General features: G+C 47.5%; 1 protein-coding gene across 1 annotated transcript in view; it reads left to right on the top strand.

The window, feature by feature from the left end:
- Nucleotides 1–1,316: 1,316 nt before the first annotated feature.
- Nucleotides 1,317–24,621, top strand: part of CCHCR1 (coiled-coil alpha-helical rod protein 1) — a 121,936-nt gene continuing 98,631 nt past the window's right edge. Inside the window, exons 1-4 of the mRNA XM_086920830.1 lie at nucleotides 1,317–1,444; nucleotides 10,491–10,576; nucleotides 11,382–11,652; nucleotides 22,279–22,828. Of these exons, the coding sequence (XP_086776956.1) occupies nucleotides 10,507–10,576; nucleotides 11,382–11,652; nucleotides 22,279–22,828 (891 nt within the window). The 5' untranslated portion in view covers nucleotides 1,317–1,444; nucleotides 10,491–10,506. The remainder of the gene's footprint in view (nucleotides 1,445–10,490; nucleotides 10,577–11,381; nucleotides 11,653–22,278; nucleotides 22,829–24,621) is intronic.

Here is a 24,621-nt window from a genome sequence, read left to right as displayed (position 1 = left end):
CCTCGACCCTCAATTCACCCGAGCGCTGCGGCCGTCCTGGTTGGCGCACAACTACCAGCCCATCTCCGCAGCCACCAGCGTGATACAGATGATGTTGCAGCTGAAAATGAAGTACACTAAGACTTCACCTGTAATGCAAGGCATCCAGACAAAGATAACCCACATGATAATATAATTGAAACCACATTTTAGAAGAGTGAGGATATCTCACTCTACTAACTTACTTTTAGGTGAGCTTCAGCGGCTGCAAACAGGTATGGGCCTGGCCTCCTCGTGACCACAACCACTCCAGCGGCATGAAAATTCAGCGGCCGTGCTGTCTGTAGTGCTGTGTTCGCGGATCTAGCAGTCGTGTCGGGTTTGCTGCAGATCGTGTGGATGTCGTCGATCACGCTTTTTAAAAATATGATTACTGCGGTGCAAGCACTGCCCATTACCATTGCAGCACCTACAACCGGCAGGCTCTGCCAGGTCTCGGTATTAATTAGGCTGCAGTCAGAGTTGCTCAATGTGACTGACACTAGCTGCGCAGCTGGCGCAGCGCGGGCAGGAATTTTGCAGGAAGCGGGGCAGATATTGTAATATTGTAGCACTTAAGTCAGAGCAGATCTTTGACTGTTAAGCTGCTGCTCCTCGCAAGTGAAGTCTGCAAAGGAGGCACACGCTAGCACCTGGCTTAGTGGGCAGACAGTTTCCGCACTGTTAGCAGAGTGTGGTCAGTGGCAAAAATGCGTGACAAGGCATTTCAATGCGGTGATGTGGGAACACCACACTGAAATGCCTTAGCGTCACGCCCGATGTGTGATACTTGGCAGGCCTGCAAATTGTGCAGAGAAGCTTTAGTCAGAGTGCTCCTGGATACACTGGGGCTGCCACTCACAGATGCTCAATGTGCTGAACCAGCGGTTCTTAACTTTTCGACTTCTGTGGACCCTCACCTAATTATTACTAGAAGCTGGGGACCCCCATTGAATCATTACTGGAATCCAGGGATACGCGGTGACTCATTATTAGATGTGGGTACTCCAGCCAAGCAATTTAGATGATTTGAACTGCAAAACAATACACAAAAATTTCAGAAACAAACGTTTATCAAAGAAATCATGAAACACTTTTTTATACTTCCTTAATTATACTGAAAGAAGAAAGTTTTCTAACTTGTTGGTGTTTGTTACTGTACTGCATCCTTCATACCTCTGTGGGCTGTCATTGTCCTTCCTTTATGTTCGTGGATACCGTAATGTTAGTCCTTCCTCTGTCTCCATGGATGCATGAGTCCATGGTGGCTCGCCGCGCTATGTCCTACTTCTATGTCTGTAGCCTGCTCGTGGGGCAGCCGTTGCTTAGAGACAGCTGCCTTCAGTTAGAAGAGGAGTGAGGGGCTACGGGGACCGCGAAGGGTCAAAACACCCCGGAACGCGACTTTTTGGAGAAGTAGAAGCAGGTAACTGTAGTTTGGTGCATGGAGGGCAGGGTACTGGGGTCTGTGTTTTATGTATGGATGTCCCCCTCTCAGAGCTGCAGGTTGTACAATGGCTTGTCAGCAGCACACCCGCATTAGGTGCATCTCGCCCCTCAGAGGGGGCTGGGGGCTCCTGTTGGTGCCGAAAGCTGTCCCATCCTTGTCCCCAGCAGTGCCCATCACCACGAGGGACTGTAGAGTCACCTGCTGAGAGCACCGTGTCTGTCACTGGTCTGCAATGTTTCCTCGGTGAAATACTGTCACTCTATCACTGGTGTCCGTAGGTCCCTTAGTGTCTGCTCTGTCCCACAGCAGGAGGCAGCCTCTCCCTCACTGAGGTCTGCACTATCCCACAGCAAGAGGCACCCTGTCCCTCACTAACATCTGCTCTGTCCCACAGCAGGAGGCAGCCTGTCCCTCACTGAGCCCTGCTCTGTCCCACACCAGGAAGCTGCCTCTCCCTCATTGAGGTCTGCTCTGTCCCACAGCAGGAGGCAGCCTCTCCCTCACTGAGGTCTGCACTATCCCACAGCAAGAGGCACCCTGTCCCTCACTAACATCTGCTCTGTCCCACAGCAGGAGGCAGCCTGTCCCTCACTGAGCCCTGCTCTGTCCCACACCAGGAAGCTGCCTCTCCCTCATTGAGGTCTGCTCTGTCCCACAGCAGGAGGCAGCCTCTCCCTCACTGAGGTCTGCACTATCCCACAGCAAGAGGCACCCTGTCCCTCACTAACATCTGCTCTGTCCCACAGCAGGAGGCAGCCTGTCCCTCACTGAGCCCTGCTCTGTCCCACACCAGGAAGCTGCCTCTCCCTCACGGAGGTCTGCTCTGTCCCACAGCAGGAGGCAGCCTCTCCCTCACTGAGGTCTGCACTATCGCACAGCAAGAGGCACCCTGTCCCTCACTAACATCTGCTCTGTCCCACAGCAGGAGGCAGCCTGTCCCTCACTGAGCCCTGCTCTGTCCCACACCAGGAAGCTGCCTCTCCCTCACTGAGACCTGCTCTGTCCCACAGCAGGAGGCAGCCTCTCCCTCACTGAGGTCTGCACTATCTCACAGCAAGAGGCACCCTGTCCCTCACTAACATCTGCTCTGTCCCACAGCAGGAGGCAGCCTGTCCCTCACTGAGCCCTGCTCTGTCCCACAGCAAGAGGCAGCCTCTCCCTCACGTAGGTCAGCTCTGTCCCACAGCAAGAGGCAGCCTGTCCCTCACTGAGGTGTGCTCTGTCCCACAGCAGGAGGCAGCCTGTCCCTCACTGAGCCCTGCTCTGTCCCACAGTAGGAGGCAGCCTCTCCCTCACTGAGGTCTGCACTATCCCACAGCAAGAGGCACCCTGTCCCTCACTAACATCTGCTCTGTCCCACAGCAGGAGGCAGCCTGTCCCTCACTGAGCCCTGCTCTGTCCCACACCAGGAAGCTGCCTCTCCCTCACTGAGCCCTGCTCTGTCCCACAGCAGGAGGCAGCCTCTCCCTCACTGAGGTCTGCACTATCCCACAGCAAGAGGCACCCTGTCCCTCACTAACATCTGCTCTGTCCCACAGCAGGAGGCAGCCTGTCCCTCACTGAGCCCTGCTCTGTCCCACAGCAAGAGGCAGCCTCTCCCTCACGTAGGTCTGCTCTGTCCCACAGCAAGAGGCAGCCTGTCCCTCACTGAGGTCTGCTCTGTCCCACAGTAGGAGGCAGCCTGTCCCTCACTGAGCCCTGCTCTGTCCCACAGTAGGAGGCAGCCTGTCCCTCACTGAGGTCTGCACTATCCCACAGCAAGAGGCACCCTGTCCCTCACTAACGTCTGATCTATCCCACAGCAGGAGGCAGCCTGTCCCTCACTGAGTTCTGCTTTGTCCCACACCAGGAAGCAGCATGCCCCTCACCGAGGTCTGCACTGTCCCACTTTAGGAATAAGCCTGTCCCTCACTGAGGTCTGCACTGTCGCACACCAGGAAGCAGCATGCCCCTCACCGAGGTCTGCACTGTCCCACTTTAGGAATAAGCCTGTCCCTCACTGAGACCTGCTCTCTCTCCCACACCAAGAAGCAGCATGCCCCTCACTGAGGTCTGCGCTGTCCCACTTTAGGAATAAGCATGTCCCTCACTGAGACCTGCACTGTCCCACACCAGGAAGCTGCCTCTCCCTCACTGAGGTCTGCACTGTCCCACTTCAGGAATAAGCCTGTCCCTCACTGAGGTCTGCACTGTCCCACACCAGTAAGCTGCCTCTCCCTCACTGAGGTCTGCTCTGTCCCACACCAGGAAGCTGCCTCTCCCTCACTGAGCCCTGCCCTGCCCCACAGCAGGAAGCTGCCTCTCCCTCACTGAGCCCTGCCCTGCCCCACAGCAGGAGGCAGCCTCTCCCTCACTGAGGTCTGCTCTATCCCACAGCAAGAGGCACCCTGTCCCTCACTAACATCTGCTCTGTCCCACAGCAGGAGGCAGCCTGTCCCTCACTAACGTCTGCTCTGTCCCACAGCAAGAGGCACCCTGTCCCTCACTAACGTCTGCTCTGTCCCACAGCAAGAGGCACCCTGTCCCTCACTAACATCTGCTCTGTCCCACTCCAGGAAGCAGCATGCCCCTCACCGAGGTCTGCACTGTCCCACTTTAGGAATAAGCCTGTCCCTCACTGAGGTCTGCACTGTCCCACACCAGGAAGCAGCCTGACCCTCACTGAGGCCTGCACTGTCCCACTTTAGGAATAAGCCTGTCCCTCACTGAGGCCTGCACTGTCCCACACCAGGAAGCAGCATGCCCCTCACCGAGGTCTGCACTGTCCCACTTTAGGAATAAGCCTGTCCCTTACTGAGGTCTGCTCTGTCCCACACCAGGAAGCAGCATGCCCCTCACCGAGGTCTGAGGCTCATATTAGACATCCCACGCAACGAACACATCTCTGGTCACCTTAAAGACCTCCACTGGCTACCCGTCAATAAAAGGATCACTTTCCGACTGCTTACCCACGCACACAAATCACTCTACGACATCGGACCAGACTGCCTCAACTCTCGACTGTCCTTCTACACCCCCTCCCGCCAACTTCGCTCTTCCAGCCAAGCCTTCGCCACTGTACCTCGCATCAACAAGACCACCATGGGAGGCAGATCCTTTTCATACCTGGCTGCCAAAACATGGAACTCACTCCCCGCCTACCTTCGCCTCACCCAGAATCACCTAGCCTTCAGAAAGCAGCTTAAAACGTGGATATTTGACAAATAATCCTCCTCCCCTTCCTAAGCGCCTTGAAACCCTCTGGGTATGTAGTGCGCTATACAAATTTTATGACTTGACTTGACTTGACTTACTGAGGTCTGCTCTGTCCCACACCAGGAAGCAGCATGCCCCTCACCGAGGTCTGCACTGTCCCACTTTAGGAATAAGCCTGTCCCTCACTGAGGTCTGCACTGTCCCACACCAGGAAGGAGTGTGTCCCTCACTGAGGTCTGCAGTGTTTTTTTATGGAGAGCATCATGTCTCTCAATGAGGTCTGCACTGTCCCACAGTAGAACGCAGCATGTCCTTCACAGAGATCTGCAGTGTTTTTCTACGGAAAGCATTGTATCTCTCAGTGAGATCTACATTGGCCCACACTAGGAAGCAGCTCGTCCCTCATTGCAATCTGCAGTGTTTTTTAGCTGGAGCAGAGTGTCTCTCAGTGAGATCTGCAGTATGTCTTTCACTTGGGGCATTAATGCTCCTCATGTAGAGCAGCATACTAACTTGCCTGCTCACTTTCCCCATCAACCTCAATGAGCCTGAACAACTCTACATCCGAAATTAACTGTGCACTCCCCTAACGTTTGAAATAGCCTTCCATCGCTACCTCTGAACTATATTGCCCATCTGTTCCACTATTGTTTGTGTATTATTACCATGTATGCCTATTGTTTTTATTATCTTCCTTGTCTCTTGTTTATAAAGGTTGCTTTGCTATTCTGTAAAGCGTTCCAGTGCCCTCCGGTCAATTTCACGATATGTAATTCTAGAAAAATACAATAAATAAAAAAATCTTTTGGTCAGTTTTGTATGTCTCCAGGATCAGACATGTCCCTCTCTTAGGACATGTCCATGTTCCTCGCTGATGGTAGCATGTCCATCACTAGGATTTATAATGTCTTTCTGAGAGCAGTATGTGCCTCATTGAGGTCTGCAACAATTTTACTGAGAGCTGCATGTGCTTCACCAAGAGTACGGATTCACCTGACTCACAGCAGCATTTCTTTTATTTTTTTCGAGTCTTATATAGCGCAAACTTGAACCAAGGGTATCAGAGTGCTTTACAGATTATACATAGCTACATTTATTAATAATACACATGGAAAATAATTAAAACAATAGGCATGCATGGCAATAATATTAAAAAAAACTATAGTGGAAAAGGTGGATGATATATGCCTGTCCTTTGGGCCTGCCATGCCTATTCAGGCCTCAAAAAATCCATAAAATGTAACTAGACCTGCAGGTGTATTAACGTGAATAATCTACTCGACTAACCCGTATTGTACTTGACCTGTAAACCTGTCTAAAATTGTGTGATCCTAGACAAATATTTTATGATCTGGACCTGCCTTTTTCATCATCACATTTGAGAGCCCCTTTAAATATGCGAGTTCAGCATTTCTGCTGTACAAAAATAACTCTTTTTCGATTTAATAGACTAAACATTTGCTCAATGTTGAATACTAATCTGGCCCATATATAGGATACACATGACCCCTGATTGTCATCATTGCAGAGTCAGGAATATTTCCCAGTTCGTGTTTAAAAACTCTGTTCTAATAAATATATTACTAAAGCATGATATGATAGTGCACGGTCATTTACAGACCACGCATTTCCCATTAAAATGGCCACAAACATTTCCATTAACTCGTGGTTTTACTAATAAAACTATGTAGTCCATAAACGATGTTGGGAAATTAGGTTTCAGCAAAAAATGGATTTGCACATCACCAAGTAATGTGCTCTAGTTTGTTTTTGTCCTATAGAAATATTATTTTCCCCCACACTGAATAACAAAAAATGTGCTTTCATAACTACTGAAATATAGTTTGAAATGTTTGGGCTGTGCACTTTTTAGCTATTTAAATGGTATATTACAAAAAATCCTGACATCTTACAGCCTTTCATTTCACACACTTTGCACAGCAGGATTGTAAGAGATCCTCTGACTTTGCAGTCGGAGAAAGAAAAGTAAATGTAAGAAGAAAAACAGATTTTTGACACCTGTCTCTAAATGCAGAGCATGTGACAAGATAACAACAAGATTTAAAGGCATCTTTATGTCTCATTCACTATGTAATTGTATTTATATATAGCGCTTACTACCCCTGACGAGGCATCAAAGCGCTTTTCGGTGTGTAGCATGCTACTCCGGAACTCAAAAGGTTTAGTGATGGATTAGTATAGGGAAATACGAGAATGGAAGAATAGAAGAGGGAAGACTGTAGGAAGTGTTAGTTGGGAGATCATAGTGGTAAGATGAGGTTTAGGCTGAGTTAAAGGAGAGATGGATGAAAGAGTCTCTAGGAAAGGATTCGGGAGATCATAGTAGTATATCAAGGGTTGGGAGGGGCCGAAAGAGGGATACACGAGGGAAGAATTTTGAAAGGGTTGTTTGGGAGATTATTGTAGCAAACTGAGATGTGGGGTAAGCCGAGGAGGGAAGAGTCTAGAAAGGGTTGTTTTGGAGACTATATTAGTAGTAGAATGAGGTTTGGGATGAGTCGGAGAGTGAGGGTATGTATTGAGAGACGTATAGAGAGAGACAGAGTAGTGCATTGGAGAGAGTCAGTTATGTTTTTTTGTTTTGTGTGAGTGAACAGAACACCTGGTATTTGTCGGCTCGCCAGAACGGGCCAGTAGACCCTAAAAATAGCTCACACTGATGAAATCTGACTCGCCATAGCAAGTGTGCGAGTAGATTTCTCGAGGCCTGCTATTTCTGGGCTCAGCCATGTCCCTCGTAAGGGTCGGCAATTTTCATTGCTGCATCAAGAATGTTTGTTTGTATATATATATTTTTTTTAAAGAATACAAGTTTCTTTTTGAGCTCATTTCTGCCCATCACAGACAACAGTATGGGCCAGATGTCCAAAGCATTACTACCAAATCCTAAAATGTGATTGCGCTACATACTGATTCAATATTTGTAAGTGGTATGTGTGGGCGTCTATCCAAATACTTAATTGGTGTGTCATGTATCACTGTTTTGCTACCCTAATCCCGTCACAAAACGTTGAAAAGTTACACAATCCCGAAGTGGCCTGGTAACCCATTCGCAAAAGGGCCGTGTTCTATTAGGACCCTTTTTCCTTTGTCAATGAATGGAAAAACATTTGTTTGATAGTACTCTAAAACAAACATTAAAAAAAGATTTTTTTTTCTTTAATGCAGCACTGTTTCCTCAACGAAAATGGGCTTTTACTTTACTTAATGGCGATCACAGAGATGGTGGTCTGCTGACCCTAGCAGGCTACCGTTCCTATGATGACCGCCAACCACCAATAGAAGTGAGTCACAATTTGCTATCTACCTCATAAATATTCATGAAACAGGTCGCTTTGTGACCTACTCCTAACTGGAGTTTTACGAACTGACCTGTTAGTACATAGGTTGGTTCGTAAAAATTCTTCACTGATGAAAAAAATACTGGTCTCAAATTGAGACAATTTTTTTTTTTTTTTTTTTTTTAACATCAAGCGCTATGTCCCTTATTTTTTAAGTGTTCTGTTTTGGAACACTTCAGGTGGAGCAGGCAGTGGGGGCCCTTGATCACTGCCTTCTCCTCCTGAGTCTGCCAATACCATTCCCAAATGGGAAGCGATGCTATTGAGAACCCTCCCCTTTGAAAAACAGTTGTTACCCCAACATAGAGGTTGGTAACTCATCAGTGTTTGTGACCTCACTTGCAGTCTTAAACCATTGACCTCATCAGAAGGAGGCACATCTTCAAATCTTGTTCTAGTTCGTTCCTTCACGTATTAGATCTCCTTGTTTATCATAAATTCACAACATTCCAAAGTTTTCTCTTTATCAGAAATTTGTTTTTTATTCCGATCACAGCAACTCTGTTAGCCATGATTTTCGTCAGGTTCCAGATCCAGAAATTATTTCTTATTGAAATTAAGTCATCCAACATGTGTTTTGAGGGAAACACCCGCTTACTCGGGGCGTAAACCTCCAGAGTCCTGCAGGGTCTTCACTCTACTCAGTGTAAGATGGGATCGAGACCTTCATCCAAGCAGCTCTGACCGCAGCACCCGCATTGATTTTGAATGCTGTTGTAAAGTGGACGCTCACCACTTAAGCCCTGCCTGAGAGGAAAAGGTTGATCTCCGTAAACTGCTCATGGTCTGCAAAAGGAGGGTCTGGAACCTGAGGAAGCACAGCTAAGAGACTTGATGTGATCGGAATAAAAAATATTTATGATCAAAAGAAAATGAAGGAATGTTGTGAATTTATAATAAACAAACAGAGGTAATAAGGCAGGAATGAACAAGGACAAGATTCTATGGTGTGCCTGCTTCTGGTCAAATTGAATTATTAGTAAATCGGGTGGCACTGGTTTGGAGGGGAAGGCGCTGGCCTACAGATCCGTAAACCTCAACTATATGTTTCTATGTAAGCCACTGATATTATTACTTTCAGAATCAAAAATGGGAGGGGCTTCCTTTCACACTACTTCTATTTGTGATATGGAAAGGACCAGAAAAGTCATTTTACGTCCAAGAGAATTTTATGACTTGGTAAAGAGCTTTTGTATATAAAGAACAGTCATTTCGAGATGGCAAACCCTGTGGTTTTACAAATCACAGGGTTTGTGATCGCAAAGTGATTTTGTACACGAGGTCCTGACCTCTCTGTTGTGGACCCATATAAAACGATTCAGGCTGTTGTAGGAGTAGTACTCTCTGTGCCTCCTCAATTCAGGAGTCTCACTGCCCTAATGTCTGGAAGGGAGGCTACATTCAAAATATTCTGCAGCTGTCATACTGCCCCTGCTCCTAATTCTAGAACTTCTTGCTGTTTGGTCATGTATTCATGATCATTCACGCAGCGCGCTATGAGTAGTCGATCTCTAGGAGTTAAGGGACAATTGATGGTGAACTAAGATTACAGCTGTAAAAATATTCAAAGGTAAGTAGGAACAGTGCAGCTGTTGGTCCTTTAGTTGGTGTCGTTCTGTGGCACCCCTATTATTTGATAGTGCCAGGTGTTTTCTCATCACTTACTATTTAAAATTATGTTTATAAACAGCAGAAGTGCAATACGAAGGGTCTCTGGTTCAAATAATGGGCCTTTGTCACAGTTTTGTATTTTGTGTAGCATTTTGGTATATTGTGGTTTAAAGAATTAAAAGGAGGTCTTCATTGGTGTGTTTCTTAGCGGTCGGTCTGCTCTGCGCTTCCTCAACGCTTAAGTAAGACACTTGACTGTACTCATGTCAGGATATTATGTTTTCACTGAGTAAAGCCCTATATTTCCTACAATCATCTGCAGGTCAGTAAATGCAGGTAAGCAAGAAGACGCCGAAGATGGAGAACAGAGGCGAGAACCACTAGCACTTAAAGAAACTCAAAATGTTGCTGTTGTAGTCGGATTTGGAATGCACGGTGTTCATGATTAGATACCAGATAAGAGGAATCTGTGCCTAGGGTTTACAGATGAGATGAAGCCGAGGATCTTTGGTCCATTGGTTAATCGGTTGTTTAACTTCTAGGTAACAGTGCGGTGTGCGTGTTCTGTATTCAATACTCACTCACTCTTTAGCTTAAGTCATTCCTCACCCTTTAATCAGTGTTGGCTCTACCTAGCTTGAGAGATGTGATTTCTTCTCTCTCAGATCTAAGAGCAACCCATCTAAAACGTTTACTTAAAAGAAAATGGCCAGTAGTCACAAGAGCAGGGGATTAGGTGAATAATTTATCACAGACTGAGATGGGACACGTATATTATTGTTTAAATTTCTGCCACCCGTGCTCGCAAATGAGGAATCCCAAAAATCTAAACTGTGTTTTCTATATCTTCCAAGGCCAAAACAGACCACAATGGATGAGCGAAGGAAAGCTGAGGAGAAACTTGAACCTCCCTCTGCGTTCGCAGCTCCAAAGCCAGCAGGTAACACTTCTCGGTTTCAAATATGAGCTGAAATGTTATGTTCACTTATTTCAACAGCACAAATATACCGAAGTTTCGTGACCTTCAGATGTGTGAGGCTGAAGGATTTAAAGGTCAAGCCCATGCTATAGAATAAGGTAAACCGTAATTGCTATAGAATAAGGGAAACCGTAATTACCACTTGTGATGCTATCCTTCAGTCTGTCAGACTAGAGTGAAACCATTTTCTGCATAGTGAGACTTCACTCAGTGAGCGAATGAATATATGGCAGATGAGATGAACCCCTGTTTTAATGGTTATTTAAAGTCAGAAGGTTTTTGGTGGAGCTGGTATCTGTGAAGAGGGAGATTCAGTGCATGGCTACTCCTTCTGAGTAAAAGGGTGTCTTGGGAGAGGAAGTGCCTCAAAGGAGGCTTAGAAGGTGTCATTTGAAGGATCTGGGCACCAAGAGGTCTTTTGTTGAGTCTAACTAATGCCTTGAAAGGTTGGCTTTTTACGCTTCCAAGGGGGGTGTTAGTGGGTAAATGGATGTTTTAAGGGGGCATATAAGTTTGCATTTGGTGGAGCTGGTTCAAGGGGTATCTCTTTTGTGGTTCCCATATGTGGCAGGAGAGTGGCTTTTGAACTTTCTGGAAGTAGGTTTGTGGTGGGGATGATATCTTAAGAGTGGTCAGAGGTTGACTTTAAATTATTCTGTGGAGGTGAAGAGTGGTGTTCTTGTTGGATAGATACTCTGTAGACTGTGGCCTCACACTTGCTCTTTGGTCTACCTCACCTGTGTCTCTCTCTCTTTTGCTATTCTAGGTCAGCCTAGATTGATGACCCCATCACACTTCGAGAACAGGCTGCCCCCAGTCCCATTGTCCTTCGCGCCAGGGACAGCTGTTCGGCCCATGGTACAGATGCCCTTTCCTGCTGCCCCCCTTGGCCCCAACCCTTGGGCCTCCATGGGTACGGCCACCCGAGACTTGCAGGATAGTGTGTACGTGAAGGAGGTGCATAGAAGGACTGATGGGAGAGAAGGAGCACATGGTCGTGGGTGTGCTGATCCTGAGGAGACTGATGCCAGAGCCAGGTACAGCACCTGAGAGAAGCCAGGCATCTGTTTGTTTCACTGCACTCCTCACACACTGGAATCCATGGACAAGCCCAGCCTTTCCCACAGTGAGACCTAAAGGCCTCTCAACATTTCCCTCCATTCTAGCCTACACCGTGCCCTTCTTCACCATCATGCAACACGCACTCATTCTCTCTCTCTCTCTCTCTCTCTCTCTCTCTCTCTCTCTCTCTCTCTCTCTCTCTCTCTCTCTCTCTCTCTCTCTCTCTCTCTCTCTCTCTCTCTCTCTCTCTCTCTCTCTCTCTCTCTCTCTCTCTCTCTCTCTCTCTCTCTCTCTCTCTCATATATTTTTTTTTGCCTCCTTTCATTTCCTGTCTTATTTCCTCCTATTTTTCCTTCTTTCCTTCACTCCTGATTTCCTTCATTCTCTTCTTAGAATGTATAAGAGAGCTAGTTTAACAAGTAAATACAACTGAGTGCCACTGCCGGACTCCCTTAAGTACTATAAAAAGTAGGAAGGTCCTTAGACCGGCATGTCCTGAAGCAAACCATCTACTCAGCATGCAGAATACTTAACACTTCCTCCCAGCACGTGCCACGTGAATTGCAAATTGATTCTTAGGCTCAGAAAGTACTAATTCTTTATAATGTAAGCCAGCAGCATCCTTTCCTCCTCACTGTGGGTGCCATATGCATACATCCAACGACTGAGTTTCGCATCGGCAGCTGTTGTACCACTCTTCACTGGTCACACTTCAGCGTGTCTTGTGTTTCTCACTAGTTGTAAACGCATGGCTTGCCTCACAGATGGTCTGAAGGTCTAGATCATTGTTCTCCAAAGTCGGACCTGGAGGGACGGATCCATGCTAGAATTTTAGCTTATCTCCATTTAGACAAATGTAGTTATCTTAAAAATCTTGCATGGATCCGGCCCTCCAGGACTGACTTTGAAGAGCCCTGGTGTTGATCCTAAAGTTGAAGGAATCATCCTAGCCAGTGTCTGATGGCCTCACCTCATTCATATATCTTCCACCGCTTCTGGTCGAGGAACTCCCAGCTCTGCGGGAGATAAGGACAAGCACTAAAGTAGATTGTCCTTATCTGTTCTCTCTAAATTTTACTGTATCTATACTAAATTTTACCATTTCTACACTAGTTTTTGCATTTCTCTGATCCTCTGAATCAGCACTTCGTTTGAAATTTTCTGCACTCGTCATATAGCATTCGGTGGTGACTATAACTGGTTCTTAAATTTATTTAAACTTATGCTACTAATTACATCTGTTGCAGCCTTGAGAAAGCCCTGGTTCAACTGACCGCTAAAGGGCGAAATACTTGTCTGCTGTTGAATGTCTAAAAGACTATCCCTGAACATTCTGTAGAATGATGATAGTATATGAATCAAGACTTAAATATGAAGAATAAAAGCAGAAAATAAATATCAATTGAACTTTAACGTTTTTTGGCCAAAGGAATATTAACACTCACTATGGATGAGTATGCATTCATCTGTTTCCCTAACTTCTTGCAATAAAAGGTCAGTAAGGTCCAGCACCTCGAGTGAACCTCCTCCTATTACCTCTACAAATAGGTAATACTATCCAGGAAAAGGATCTCTGGACCTTCTTTCTTACCAAGACCAGATGTACTAAACCACCGGTCTCAAATTGCAAACAAACTTTTTGTGACCAGTCTTTCATTTTGCAATGCCACTGACGCCCCTATAGAACTCGTCTCCAAATCTGTGGCCACAGGAGGGTGCAGAACTATCTGCCTAATGAATATTACTTTCGCTTTTTGCGGCCCTGCTGTGATTGGCGACCAACACAGAGAGGGGGGCGTGCAGGGAAGAGTAGACCCTCACCCCTTGGTTTGTATTCACAAGTGAGAAGCCTTGTATTTAACTCAGCCCATATTCTATAAAGGGCGCCAGTGCTGCTTGAAAAAATAGAAGTTTCCGTTGTGGGAAAACAACCTGCAGGCTGTCAGCATGATCCACACAGGGGAAGGCGCTGCTATGGCAGCCTGAGGGAGGCATCTGTGCTCTGGAGTGAGTCTTCACCTGAGGTGCACTGAGCAGGATTTCAAGCACCCTGCTGCTCTCTGCTGCTGATGGATGCAAATACTGTGACTGCAGCAGCCTTCAAACTGTGAGTAAATTGAAAGGACTGCCTCCAGTAGAGCATCTGCTACAGTGTGGGCGAACTGGTGCAGTTATGCCTGGCAGTGTCCTCCCTCCTTCTGGAGAGGGAGCTTCTCCTTGGAGTTATCAACCTGTGTGCATGCGCCTGCTCTTTGGAGTGCTTCTTCACCGGAGACTAAAAGCATATTTAAGCTCCCTTCTGAAACCAGTCTGTAGCTCTCTGCTGATGACGGACAACAACCTAGACACGTGTGTCCAGAGATACAAGCACTGGCTGTGCCAACATGTGGCGATCACATTTCAACTTGTGACTCTGTATTTATCCCTGGCCTCTATCCTGGTGCATTTTGGCCTCTGAGCGAGCTGGCGCTGCAGTGCCCCCTCTCCTTTTCACTTCTTACTCCCTCTTTAGGTGGCCTTTGATTCCACATCACAGAACAAGAGGGGATCTAACATTGTGCAGTAAAGTGCAGTTTGCCAAATATTGAGCACATGGATGGAAGTGTTTAAAACACACAACAAAGCCAGCACATTTTCAATTTGCTTGTAAGACTTTATCATGTATAAGAGGAAGAGAAGGAAGGCTCCTACACTCTTTGTTCTGGGGGCCTGCTACATCACTTGTGGCTCCTTATTCTACGCCAGACTCCAGTGCTTCATTTGTAAACAAATGGAAGGACTCAGAAATTGAGCCCTTCGTAGGAGCCGCCAAACACCAAGGCTTTTGCCTTTCGTTTTCCCTAATCGCCGCTCCAGTATGCTTACCGTTACTTCCTGCCTAGCCCCGGTCACCGGAGCCTCTCCCGCCTCCCAGGATCTACTCAATGGACCCCTTTGAGCAGGTTTCAGGCCCAGCTCCCTCCGTGTTGCTGCATCACTCTTGTTCTTGCCTTCTCCTTGCTTTTCCCTCCATTTTTTGAGTGCCTTTTCCTTGCTTTCCCCTGATTCTCACTGCTTTCTCCTGATTCCCTCCCCCGTTTTTATGTCGAACCTAGAGCAGTGCATGCGCTGCTTGCTCGACTTTTAGTAAGGGGGTTTTCAAAGTGCTACCCACAAGCTTTTTGCTGGGCTCAAACTTGCGTGCACGCGCGCAGCCGCCATCTGCCATCTGCCTTTCTTATCTCTTCGTCCGCATCGCTCGCCATTTCTTTCACTTTTACGGCCATGTCACTTTCACAGCCACGCAGCCATTGGCCATTGCTTGTCTTGTTTTCACTCTTTACAGCCTTTAAAACTTGCTTGAAGCACACATTTTATTTGTTCGTCTTCCAGGTCAGATCGCCCGGACTCCTAGGGCCACGTTTTCTTCACCAAGTTTGCACATTTTATTTTCTACTCCTTTCTTCACCGCCTACCCATTAGAGTTCTTGGCAGGATCCTTCTAGGGAGATGCAGCAGCTGATTAAAACTGCTCGTGCACGTTTCGCTCTGTTTCCCAACAATGCTTAACTGTTCTTCGTGCAAAGATTGAAAATCCTCGGCAGCTTTGCGATGCCTGTCCTGGCAAGCCATTGCGCGTTCTTTGTGTAAAAGGTACTGCACCAGAAGCAGGCATCGCTTGCCAGCTCCCTGTAGGTGGCGCTGTAACCTAAACACCGTTCTGTCGCTGTTACACCAGGTGTTGCCCTGACTGCTCTCCTATTAATCTTTGTTTCGTTCACCTCTGACCTGCATATATTTGACTGATTTGTCACAAACCTCATCCAGGTTTTTTAATTCATCTCTTTCCGCCCACGTGCAGCATCGAGCACCAGAGGTCATCTTTTGACAGAAACTGGGCTCTCGGCTCCCTCCTAGCGCATCTCTTCAATGAGAAAGCAAAAAGGAAAGCGCTTCAGCCAATGCTGTCTAATGCTGGAAATTCCTCTGGAGAGCATTCCATCCATCGTTTGTTAGCTCCTCTGTGACACTACATAGGCCTCGTTATCAGGTGCCCTGTGCCAGCCCAAGACCTGCCAACTCACACTGTGGCACCGTGTGACTCACGATATTGACTCCTGTCACTCCGAGAGGAGCCGATATCACGCAGAGAGAGGGAAATGAGCTGAAAACCACTGTATACAGCGAATTTCCAGCATGTTTTCCGAGGTTTTGATCTGCCCAGGACATCTGCACCAGCTTCTGCAAGGTTTTTTGTTGTTTTTGGATCGGGTGCTTGGGTGCGGGGGGGGGGTGCCTCTTAGGTATTTCTTGGCACCAAGCCCCACCCCCTCCTCACATGGCCAAATTTTCATTCAAGTTGGCAACCCCATCAGTTCCACTCTTACCCATTCTCCCCAAATTACCAAAACCAGGTGTCCCGGTAACTCTAGGGCAAGCAGAGTTAATGGGGATCACAAATTGACCCCTGTGGTTCTCCAGACGAATGAGAAATTAACTGGGCTGGTGATTGTGTTACGGTCCCCCTCAAGAAAGGTTGTATGATAAAAGATAAACCACAAATAATTGCGATGCAAATACAAAACTGGCAAAATATTTACAGCCAAAATATCAACTTTACCTACATGTCATGTAAAGTACAAGAATATCGACAACAAAAATATTGAGAATCAAAATATCAACGTTGCATTGGCAAGTATACATATGTAAATAGAATTAACATTGTAATGAAAAAAGGAATGCATTTTTAAAATAAACATAATATATAAACACTGTTTAAGTATTTAAAAATGTAATTCCTAAAAATGAATGCAACTTTAAAATAAATGTACAGATAAAACGAAATAAAACCTAATATTATACATTCAAATAAATGTAGTATAGAATAAATATAACATAATTAATGTATATTAAATATTAAACCCCATTAAAGATATTTATAATTATCATAATACTTTAAGAAACACTTAGACATATATTTATGTTTAATAAGCCATTAAAGATTGTATAAATATTAACAAGCATTGGCATAGCCAATAGATCTCGCCTTTGGGACCTTATAAGTGTTCAGCCATGCAACAGTTGATGTTGTTTCACCAAGGATATTGTGCTGCATAACTAAAAACTTATTAGGTCCCAAAAGCGAGACCTATTGGCTATGCCAATGCTTGTTATGTGTGTCTTCTCCTTGCTTCCCCCCATTTTTTACGTGCCTTCACCTTGCATTTTTCTTGTTTTAACTGCTTTCTCCCTGTATTTTCTGTGCCTTCTCCTTGCTTTTCACTCGTTTTCACTGCTTTCTCCATGCTTTTCTCCCTATTTTTTGTGTGCCTTCTCCTTGCTTTTCCTATTTTGTGTGTGCCTTCTCCTCGCTTTCCCTTGTTTTCACTTCTTTCTCCTTGCGTTTTTGTTAGCATTCTTCCTCTCCTTGCCCCCCCTTTTTAGGTCTCGTGACCTATCAATGCGCAAGCATTGAGGTCACGAGACTATAGGGCTTTAAACAGACTTTAACTGACTGGCGATTTGGTCCTGTGCCCGTGCGCTTTTAGGTCAATGCGCAAGCGCATTGACCTAAAATGCGCGTGCACAGCATCAAATTGTCAGCCATCTGTTGCCCAGCTTGGTGCCGCTCCACCCCATGCAGCATCAAAGGCTTTCACGTCCGGCCAGCCGTGCTTTCATTTTCACGGCCGCCCGGCCGTGTGAAGTGCTGCTGTGTCTCATTTCTCCTCCCCCCTCCCCACAGCAATGCCCTCCGTCTTGTTCCTCTCTCTCTTCAGCTCGTCGTGAACTAGAGGGGGCCAAGAAAATGGGTTAATTTGCTTCCCGAATTCTATTTTGATTTTTCCGCTTTCATTCTCTACTTTAAATGAGAATTATGATGAGTGATAAAACATTTGTTGGCAATTTGTTAATCCTGTAAGCATCCCTATCGTTTTTCCGTTAAATTGTAAAATCTAACCTCTAATATGTACTGTTACATGTCTTTCCATTGATTTACAAATGGGGAACTCCAAGTCTAGCCCTAGACCTTAGCCTACACTTATCCTTTACCCTTATCCTGTTTACCAGGCCGGTCGCTCCCCTCACCGCCATGCAGCCCCCTGTGTGACCACTGACCGCTGCTGCATTGTGTCTGCCTGCGTTAAGATTGACTGTGCCCTCCTTCTCTTCTGTACCCACAAGTGAGTGATTCTAATGCCCAGCTCTGCTGATACAAGGCTTCTAGACAATATACACAACCACCCCATCCACCACCGCATCCACCATCACCACATCCACCGCATCCTCCACCATCACATCCACCACCACATCCACCATCACCTCCACATCCACCATGACATCCACCACATCCACCACCGCATCCACTGCATCCACCACCACCACCACCACCACCACACCCACCACCAGTACATCCACCACCACATCCACTACCACCACCACCCCATCCACCACTACCACCACCACCGCATCCACCACCGCATCCACCACATCCACCGCATCCACCACCACATCCACCATCACCACCACATCAACCACCACCACATCCACCACCACCACATCGACATCCACCGCCACATCCACCACCACATCCACCACCATCACATCCACCACCGCCACATCCACCACCACATCCACCGCCGCTTCCACCACCACCGCATCCACCACCACCACTTCCACCATCATCACCACCACTGCATCCACCACCACCACATCCACCACCACTACATCCACCACCACCACCACCACTACATCCACCACCACATCCACCACCACATCCACCACCACATCCACCATCACCACCACATCCATCACCACCACATCCACCATCACCTCCACATCCCCATGACATCCACCGCCACATCCACCACCACCGCATCCACCACCACCACCACACCCACCACCACTACATCCACCACCACATCCACCACCCCATCCACCACCACCACCACATCCACCATCACCTCCACATCCCCATGACATCCACCGCCACATCCACCACCACCGCATCCACCACCACCACCACACCCACCACCACTACATCCACCACCACATCCACCACCCCATCCACCACCACCACTACATCCACCATCACCTCCAAATCCACCGCCACATCCACCGCCACATCCACCACCACATCCACCACATCCACCACCGCCACCACCGCCACATCCACCACCACCGCCATATCCACCACCACCGCATCCACCACCACCGCATCCACCACCCCCACCACCACTACCCCCACCACCACTACTTCCACCACCACCACATTCACCACTACATCCACCACCCCATCCACCACCACCACCGCATCCACCACCACATCCACCGCATCCACCACCACCGCATCCACCACCACCGCATCCACCACCACATCCACCATCACATCCACCATCACATCCACCACCACCACCACATCCACCATCACCTCCACAACCACCACCACATCCACCATCACCTCCACAACCACCACCACCACCACATCCACCATCACCTCCACATCCACCACCACATCCACCACATCTGCATCCACCACATCCGCATCCACCACCACCCCATCCACCACCACATCCACCGCATCCACCACCACATCCACCGCATCCACCACCACCGCATCCACCACCACATCCACCATCACATCCACCACCACCACCACATCCACCATCACCTCCACAACCACCACCACCACCACCACCACATCCACCATCACCTCCACATCCACCATGACATCCACCACCACCACATCCACCACATCCGCATCCACCACCACCGCATCCACCACCACCACCACACCCACCACCACTACATCCACCACATCCACTACATCCACCACCCCATCCACCACAACCACCACCCCATCCACCACCACCACCGCATCCACCACCACATCCACCACCACTGCATCCACCACCACCACCGCATCCACCATCACCACATCCACCGCATCCACCACCACCCCATCCACCATCACATCCACCATCACCACCACATCCACCATCACATCCACCACCACCACATCCACCACAACCACCACCCCATCCACCACAACCACCACCCCATCCACCACTACATCCACCACCACATCCACCACAAACAACAACCCATCCACCACCACCACCGCATCCACCACCACCGCATCCACCACCACCACATCCACCACCACCGCATCCACCACCACATCCACCATCACCACCACATCCACCATCACATCCACCACCACCACCAAATCCACCATCACCTCCACAACCACCACCACATCCACCATCACCTCCACATCCACCATGGCATCCACCACCACCACATCCACCACATCTGCATCCACCACCACTGAATCCACCACCACCACTACATCCACCACCACATCCACCGCATCCACCACCACCACCGCATCCACCATCACCACATCCACCGCATCCACCACCACCGCATCCACCACCACATCCACCATCACCACCACATCCACCCTCACATCCACCACCACCACATCCACCATCACATCCACCACCACCACATCCACCACCACCGCATCCACCCCCACCACCACACCCACCACCACTACATCCACCACCACATCCACCACCACATCCACTACAACCACCACCCCATCCACCACTACCACCACCATCGCATCCACCACCGCATCCACCACCACATCCACCGCATCCACCACCACATCCACCATCACCACCACATCCACCATCACCACCACATCCACCATCACCACCACATCACCATCACATCCACCACCACCACCACATCCACCACCACATCCACCACCACATCCACCATCACCTCCACATCCACCATCACCTCCACATCCACCATCACCTCCACATCCACCATGACATCCACTGCCACATCCACCACATCCACCACCACATCCACCACCACATCCACCCCCACATCCACCATCACCACCACCACCACATCCACCACCACCATATCCCCCAGATCCACCACCACCACATCTATATGTGTGTGGCTCTGTGTGTGTTTAGGTGCAAATGCAATGTTCTTGGATTTTCGTCACAATAAAATACACTGAACATAATCTTCACAAAAGTTATTTACAAACAATTAAGCTATTGCCATTATAAATTACAATAACTTTTATTTAAGTATTAATTATTTACAAAATTTAAAGCCATTGTTATTTATAATATCAATACATCTAAGTCACGTAAATACAACACACATTGCATTACAAATGCTATAGGTGTCACATTTGCAAAAGTTAAAACTATTGACATTGTAACTGACAAAGCTATTAATTTTGCTACTTTCAAAACCAACACATAAATGAAAAGTGTCATTTAGAATACCAATAGCTCAAACTTTCCTAATGCGAGACCTATTGCATTTCCAATGCTTGTTTTTTGTGTGCCTTCCCCATGCTTTTCCCTTGTTTTCACTGCTTTCTCCTTGCCTTTTCCCCTGTTTTTCTGCCATCTTGTTGTCTCCCCCCCCTGATTTTTGTGCCTTCTCCTTGCTTTTCCCCCTGTTTTAGTGCCTTCTCTTTGCTCATCCCTCTTTATCACTGCTTTCTCCCTGCTTTTCCCCTTTGTTTTTTGTGTGCCTTCTCCTTTATTTCCCCCCTGATTTTTGTTTTCCTTTATTTCCCCCTGATTTTTGTTTTCCTACTTGCTAGAAGGGTTGCTAGAAGGCTTGTTAGGTTTTTCTTTGTGTGCCTTCTCCTTGTTTTTCCCTTGGTTTTTGTGTGCCGTCTCCTTGATTTTACTCGTTTTTTTGTGTGCCTTCTCCTTGACCCCCCGCTTTTTGTGTGCCTTTTTGCTTTTCCCCCTGTTTTTTGTGTGCCTTCTCCTTGATTTTCCCCCTGTTTTTTGTGTGCCTTCTTGTTTTGCCCCTGTTTTTGTGCAGCCTCACCACACAACTCCAGATTACACGTCACTTCTGTAATTCCGAATGGCCCTCAATATTTGGCTGTTCAAATGAGCCTTTAGTAGATGACAGAGCCTGGATACCCTGTTGGTTGATTAGCGGGGCTTTACAAATCCATCTTGATTGATTGGTTTTCACCCATAGGCCATCCTCGTGGCTTTAGCCACGCAAGAAGCAGGACTGATACAACCCTTGGCCATGGAATCACCATTGGTTGTTGTGAGTCAGGATGCAGCTATCATTTTATGCTGCCTTTGCATTATTTTTGGTCTCAGTGGCAGTTATGTTATCTTCAGGCATCCATTAAGCACACATGGCCCTGATGTTCATTGGAGGTCATCAGATGGTGCAGATATGGGCAACACTTTTCTGAGGCACCACAGGACAGATAGATTTCTTAAACTCACACACAGCTCTACCAATGCACCCCAATCCAGACCTGCTGCACTTACTGTTATTCTGTACTAGGGCCTAGAGCAGAGCTATCAATACACCAATGCCATGACCCACTACACTTCCTACAATTCTAGTACTGGGACCCTTACACAACCCTGCCAATATTGCATTATCATGACCAACTACCTCCCCTGCTGTGGCATTACAGGAGGAAGGGGATTGGGTTGTGCGGGCCCACAATAAATTGTTCAACCTGGTCAGCTGCACTCTGTTATTCTAGTGCTTCCATGCACAATACTGTCTGATTGTGTGCTGTGCTCTAGGTCCCTGGACCGTGGCCGTGAAGAAGATCGTGCATCACACAGACATGCCCTGGATATCTCCAAGCAGGCAGAGATCATCTCACAGCAGATCCGTGATATCCACCGCCTGGAGGCTGAATGCACTGGGCTTCGGGCTTTGTCCAGCCAGCAGGAAGCACGGCTACAGGAGCGGGAAGAGGTCCTTGGCCGGCTGCAGGAAGAGCTGAAGGGAGTTCAGGTGCAACTGGCCAGCATTGAAATGCAGAAGATGCTGGAGGCAGAGAAGGCAGCCATGGCCCACCAGGCTGAGTTAGGGCGACTGCAGCTGCAGGCGAAAATTGAAGTAGAGCGTCTGGAAAGCAAGCTAAGCCAGGAGCGAGACCAGGTGCGGGCAGAGAATGAAAGACTGCGTGCTGAGTTAGAGTCCGCTATGGAGCTACACCAGCGTGAAGTGTCATCCCTGAGATTGGAGCTTCACGAGACAGCTGAAGGCCGAGAAAGAGACCGAAGAAGGCATGACGAGAGGCTGCAAGAGCTGCTTCAGGATGCCGAACAGAAACTTCAGTCCCAGGTAAGGAAACCAGGAGAGAATTTTGTGCACCTTCAGAGGCAAAACCAACTACTCGTGTGCACTCTTTTGGCCAACACATACCAATAATGTGCTCTCACTGTTAGCCGTAGCCAGTATTGGACTTCTTTCAGCCTACATTCTTTCAGTATTGTGCTCTAGGACTTACGTAATCCATTAATGTGTCCTTTAAGGTCTTGGTCTGCTCAATGATATGCTTCATGTGGCCAGGGGGCATACATTAATGTTCATCATAGCCCCTACATCAACCCTCTCATGTGCTCCTCATGGTTTACCTTTGGCATTAATGCACTTCCCAAGGCCTTGGTCAACCCATTACTTTGCTACCTTGAACCATCCCAGGTTCATACTTTGTCATAAATGATCTCTTCAACATCTGCCTCTCCCAGTAAAGTAAAGTGACAAAAAGATGGGAACATGAGACTTCAAAAATATATTCTAGACTTTTAGTGTTGGGGTTAGGGATGAGGGATAGGGGTAGGGATAGGTTTATGTTCAGACTTAAGGGATGGAGTAAAGGTATGGTGTGAAGGATGATGTAGGGGAATGTCTATGGGTCAGGAGTTGGAGTAAGCATTCGGAGAGGGCTAAGAGTACTGGACTGTGTTAGCATGGGAGTAAGGGAAGGTGTTTTAGTTCAGATTGGAGTAAGAGTTTCTATTGGGGTTTGGGTAAAGTGTGAGGGTTTGTGTTATAGTTAAGGATAAATAAATGAAAGGCGTATGTCATGTCTAAAGAGATGGTGCGAAAAGCAGATGCAGTAGAAAAGTGCCACAGGAGGTACCCCCTTGTAAAACGGAGAACACATTGTATAGGAGCACAGTTAGGCTCTGGGAATAAATATTAGAGCTAGGTTAATGGTATGTCTTTGTGTAGATGAACAATTCAGGGATCTCACTTGACTTTTTTGAAATCTTGTTTTGTCGTATTATAATTTTTTTGCATATAAATTCAAATAGCTCGCAGAGTCCTAGCCTATCACTGACCTAAGTTTACTAAACATTTGCTATCCAAGAAAAATTTCTATTTCGGCATTTGCAAAAGTCGATCACATCTCACTAATTCAGTCCCCTGCTCCTAAACACTGCATGTTATTGTTCTCCGAGTCCTACCTCCTACCACGTACCACGTACTGTTACTGACCGATCATCACCCTCTGATTCCATTCTTATGTCCTTTGGTGCCGGTGTCCTGATGGTTATGATGGACCTTAAATGCAGTCTATGATAAAAGCACCCTCGCTCATTGCCTTTATTTCCATTCCAGTGCTCCGGCATCTGTAGAAGTGTGCACATCTGGAGTCTATGTAGTGGTGCTCTCATCAGGAGTCCACTGGTTGTGCATGGGGGTCTTCTTTGTTACCTTTTCATTGATATATCACTCTGTTTTTCCTCTGCTCCTCCCTGTCTGTGTCAGGGCTCCGCCAGTTATAGGCAGCATCTTCCCTTTTCTGTTACTTCAAGGCAGAGACTGAGAACCCCTAGACAGCAGCATGCATTGGGGAAACGAACCCACTTCCCTAAGTGCCTGGCTTGCACGCTCCCATATACACTTGCAGTGCAATTCTTGGAATTTCACAAAAAGAAACTACGCACCCTGAGAGTTGCAGGTTGACAAGGGTGCAATGTTTTCTACCTCATATATACAGCCTGCACAGTCCAGAAGCATGCTGGTGTGCTTGCAGCCTTTAGAGCAGCAGAGCATAGACATCTGTCATGTCGTTCACCAGGCACTATATTTCCCCCTTTCACCAGCAAACAATGTGTAATGTGATC

Source organism: Lissotriton vulgaris, chromosome 5 (genome assembly GCF_964263255.1).
Source record: "Lissotriton vulgaris chromosome 5, aLisVul1.2, whole genome shotgun sequence".
Taxonomy (NCBI): domain Eukaryota; kingdom Metazoa; phylum Chordata; class Amphibia; order Caudata; family Salamandridae; genus Lissotriton; species Lissotriton vulgaris.
The sequence above is the reverse complement of the archived record's forward strand: the minus strand, read 5'-3'. Positions and strand labels throughout refer to the sequence as shown.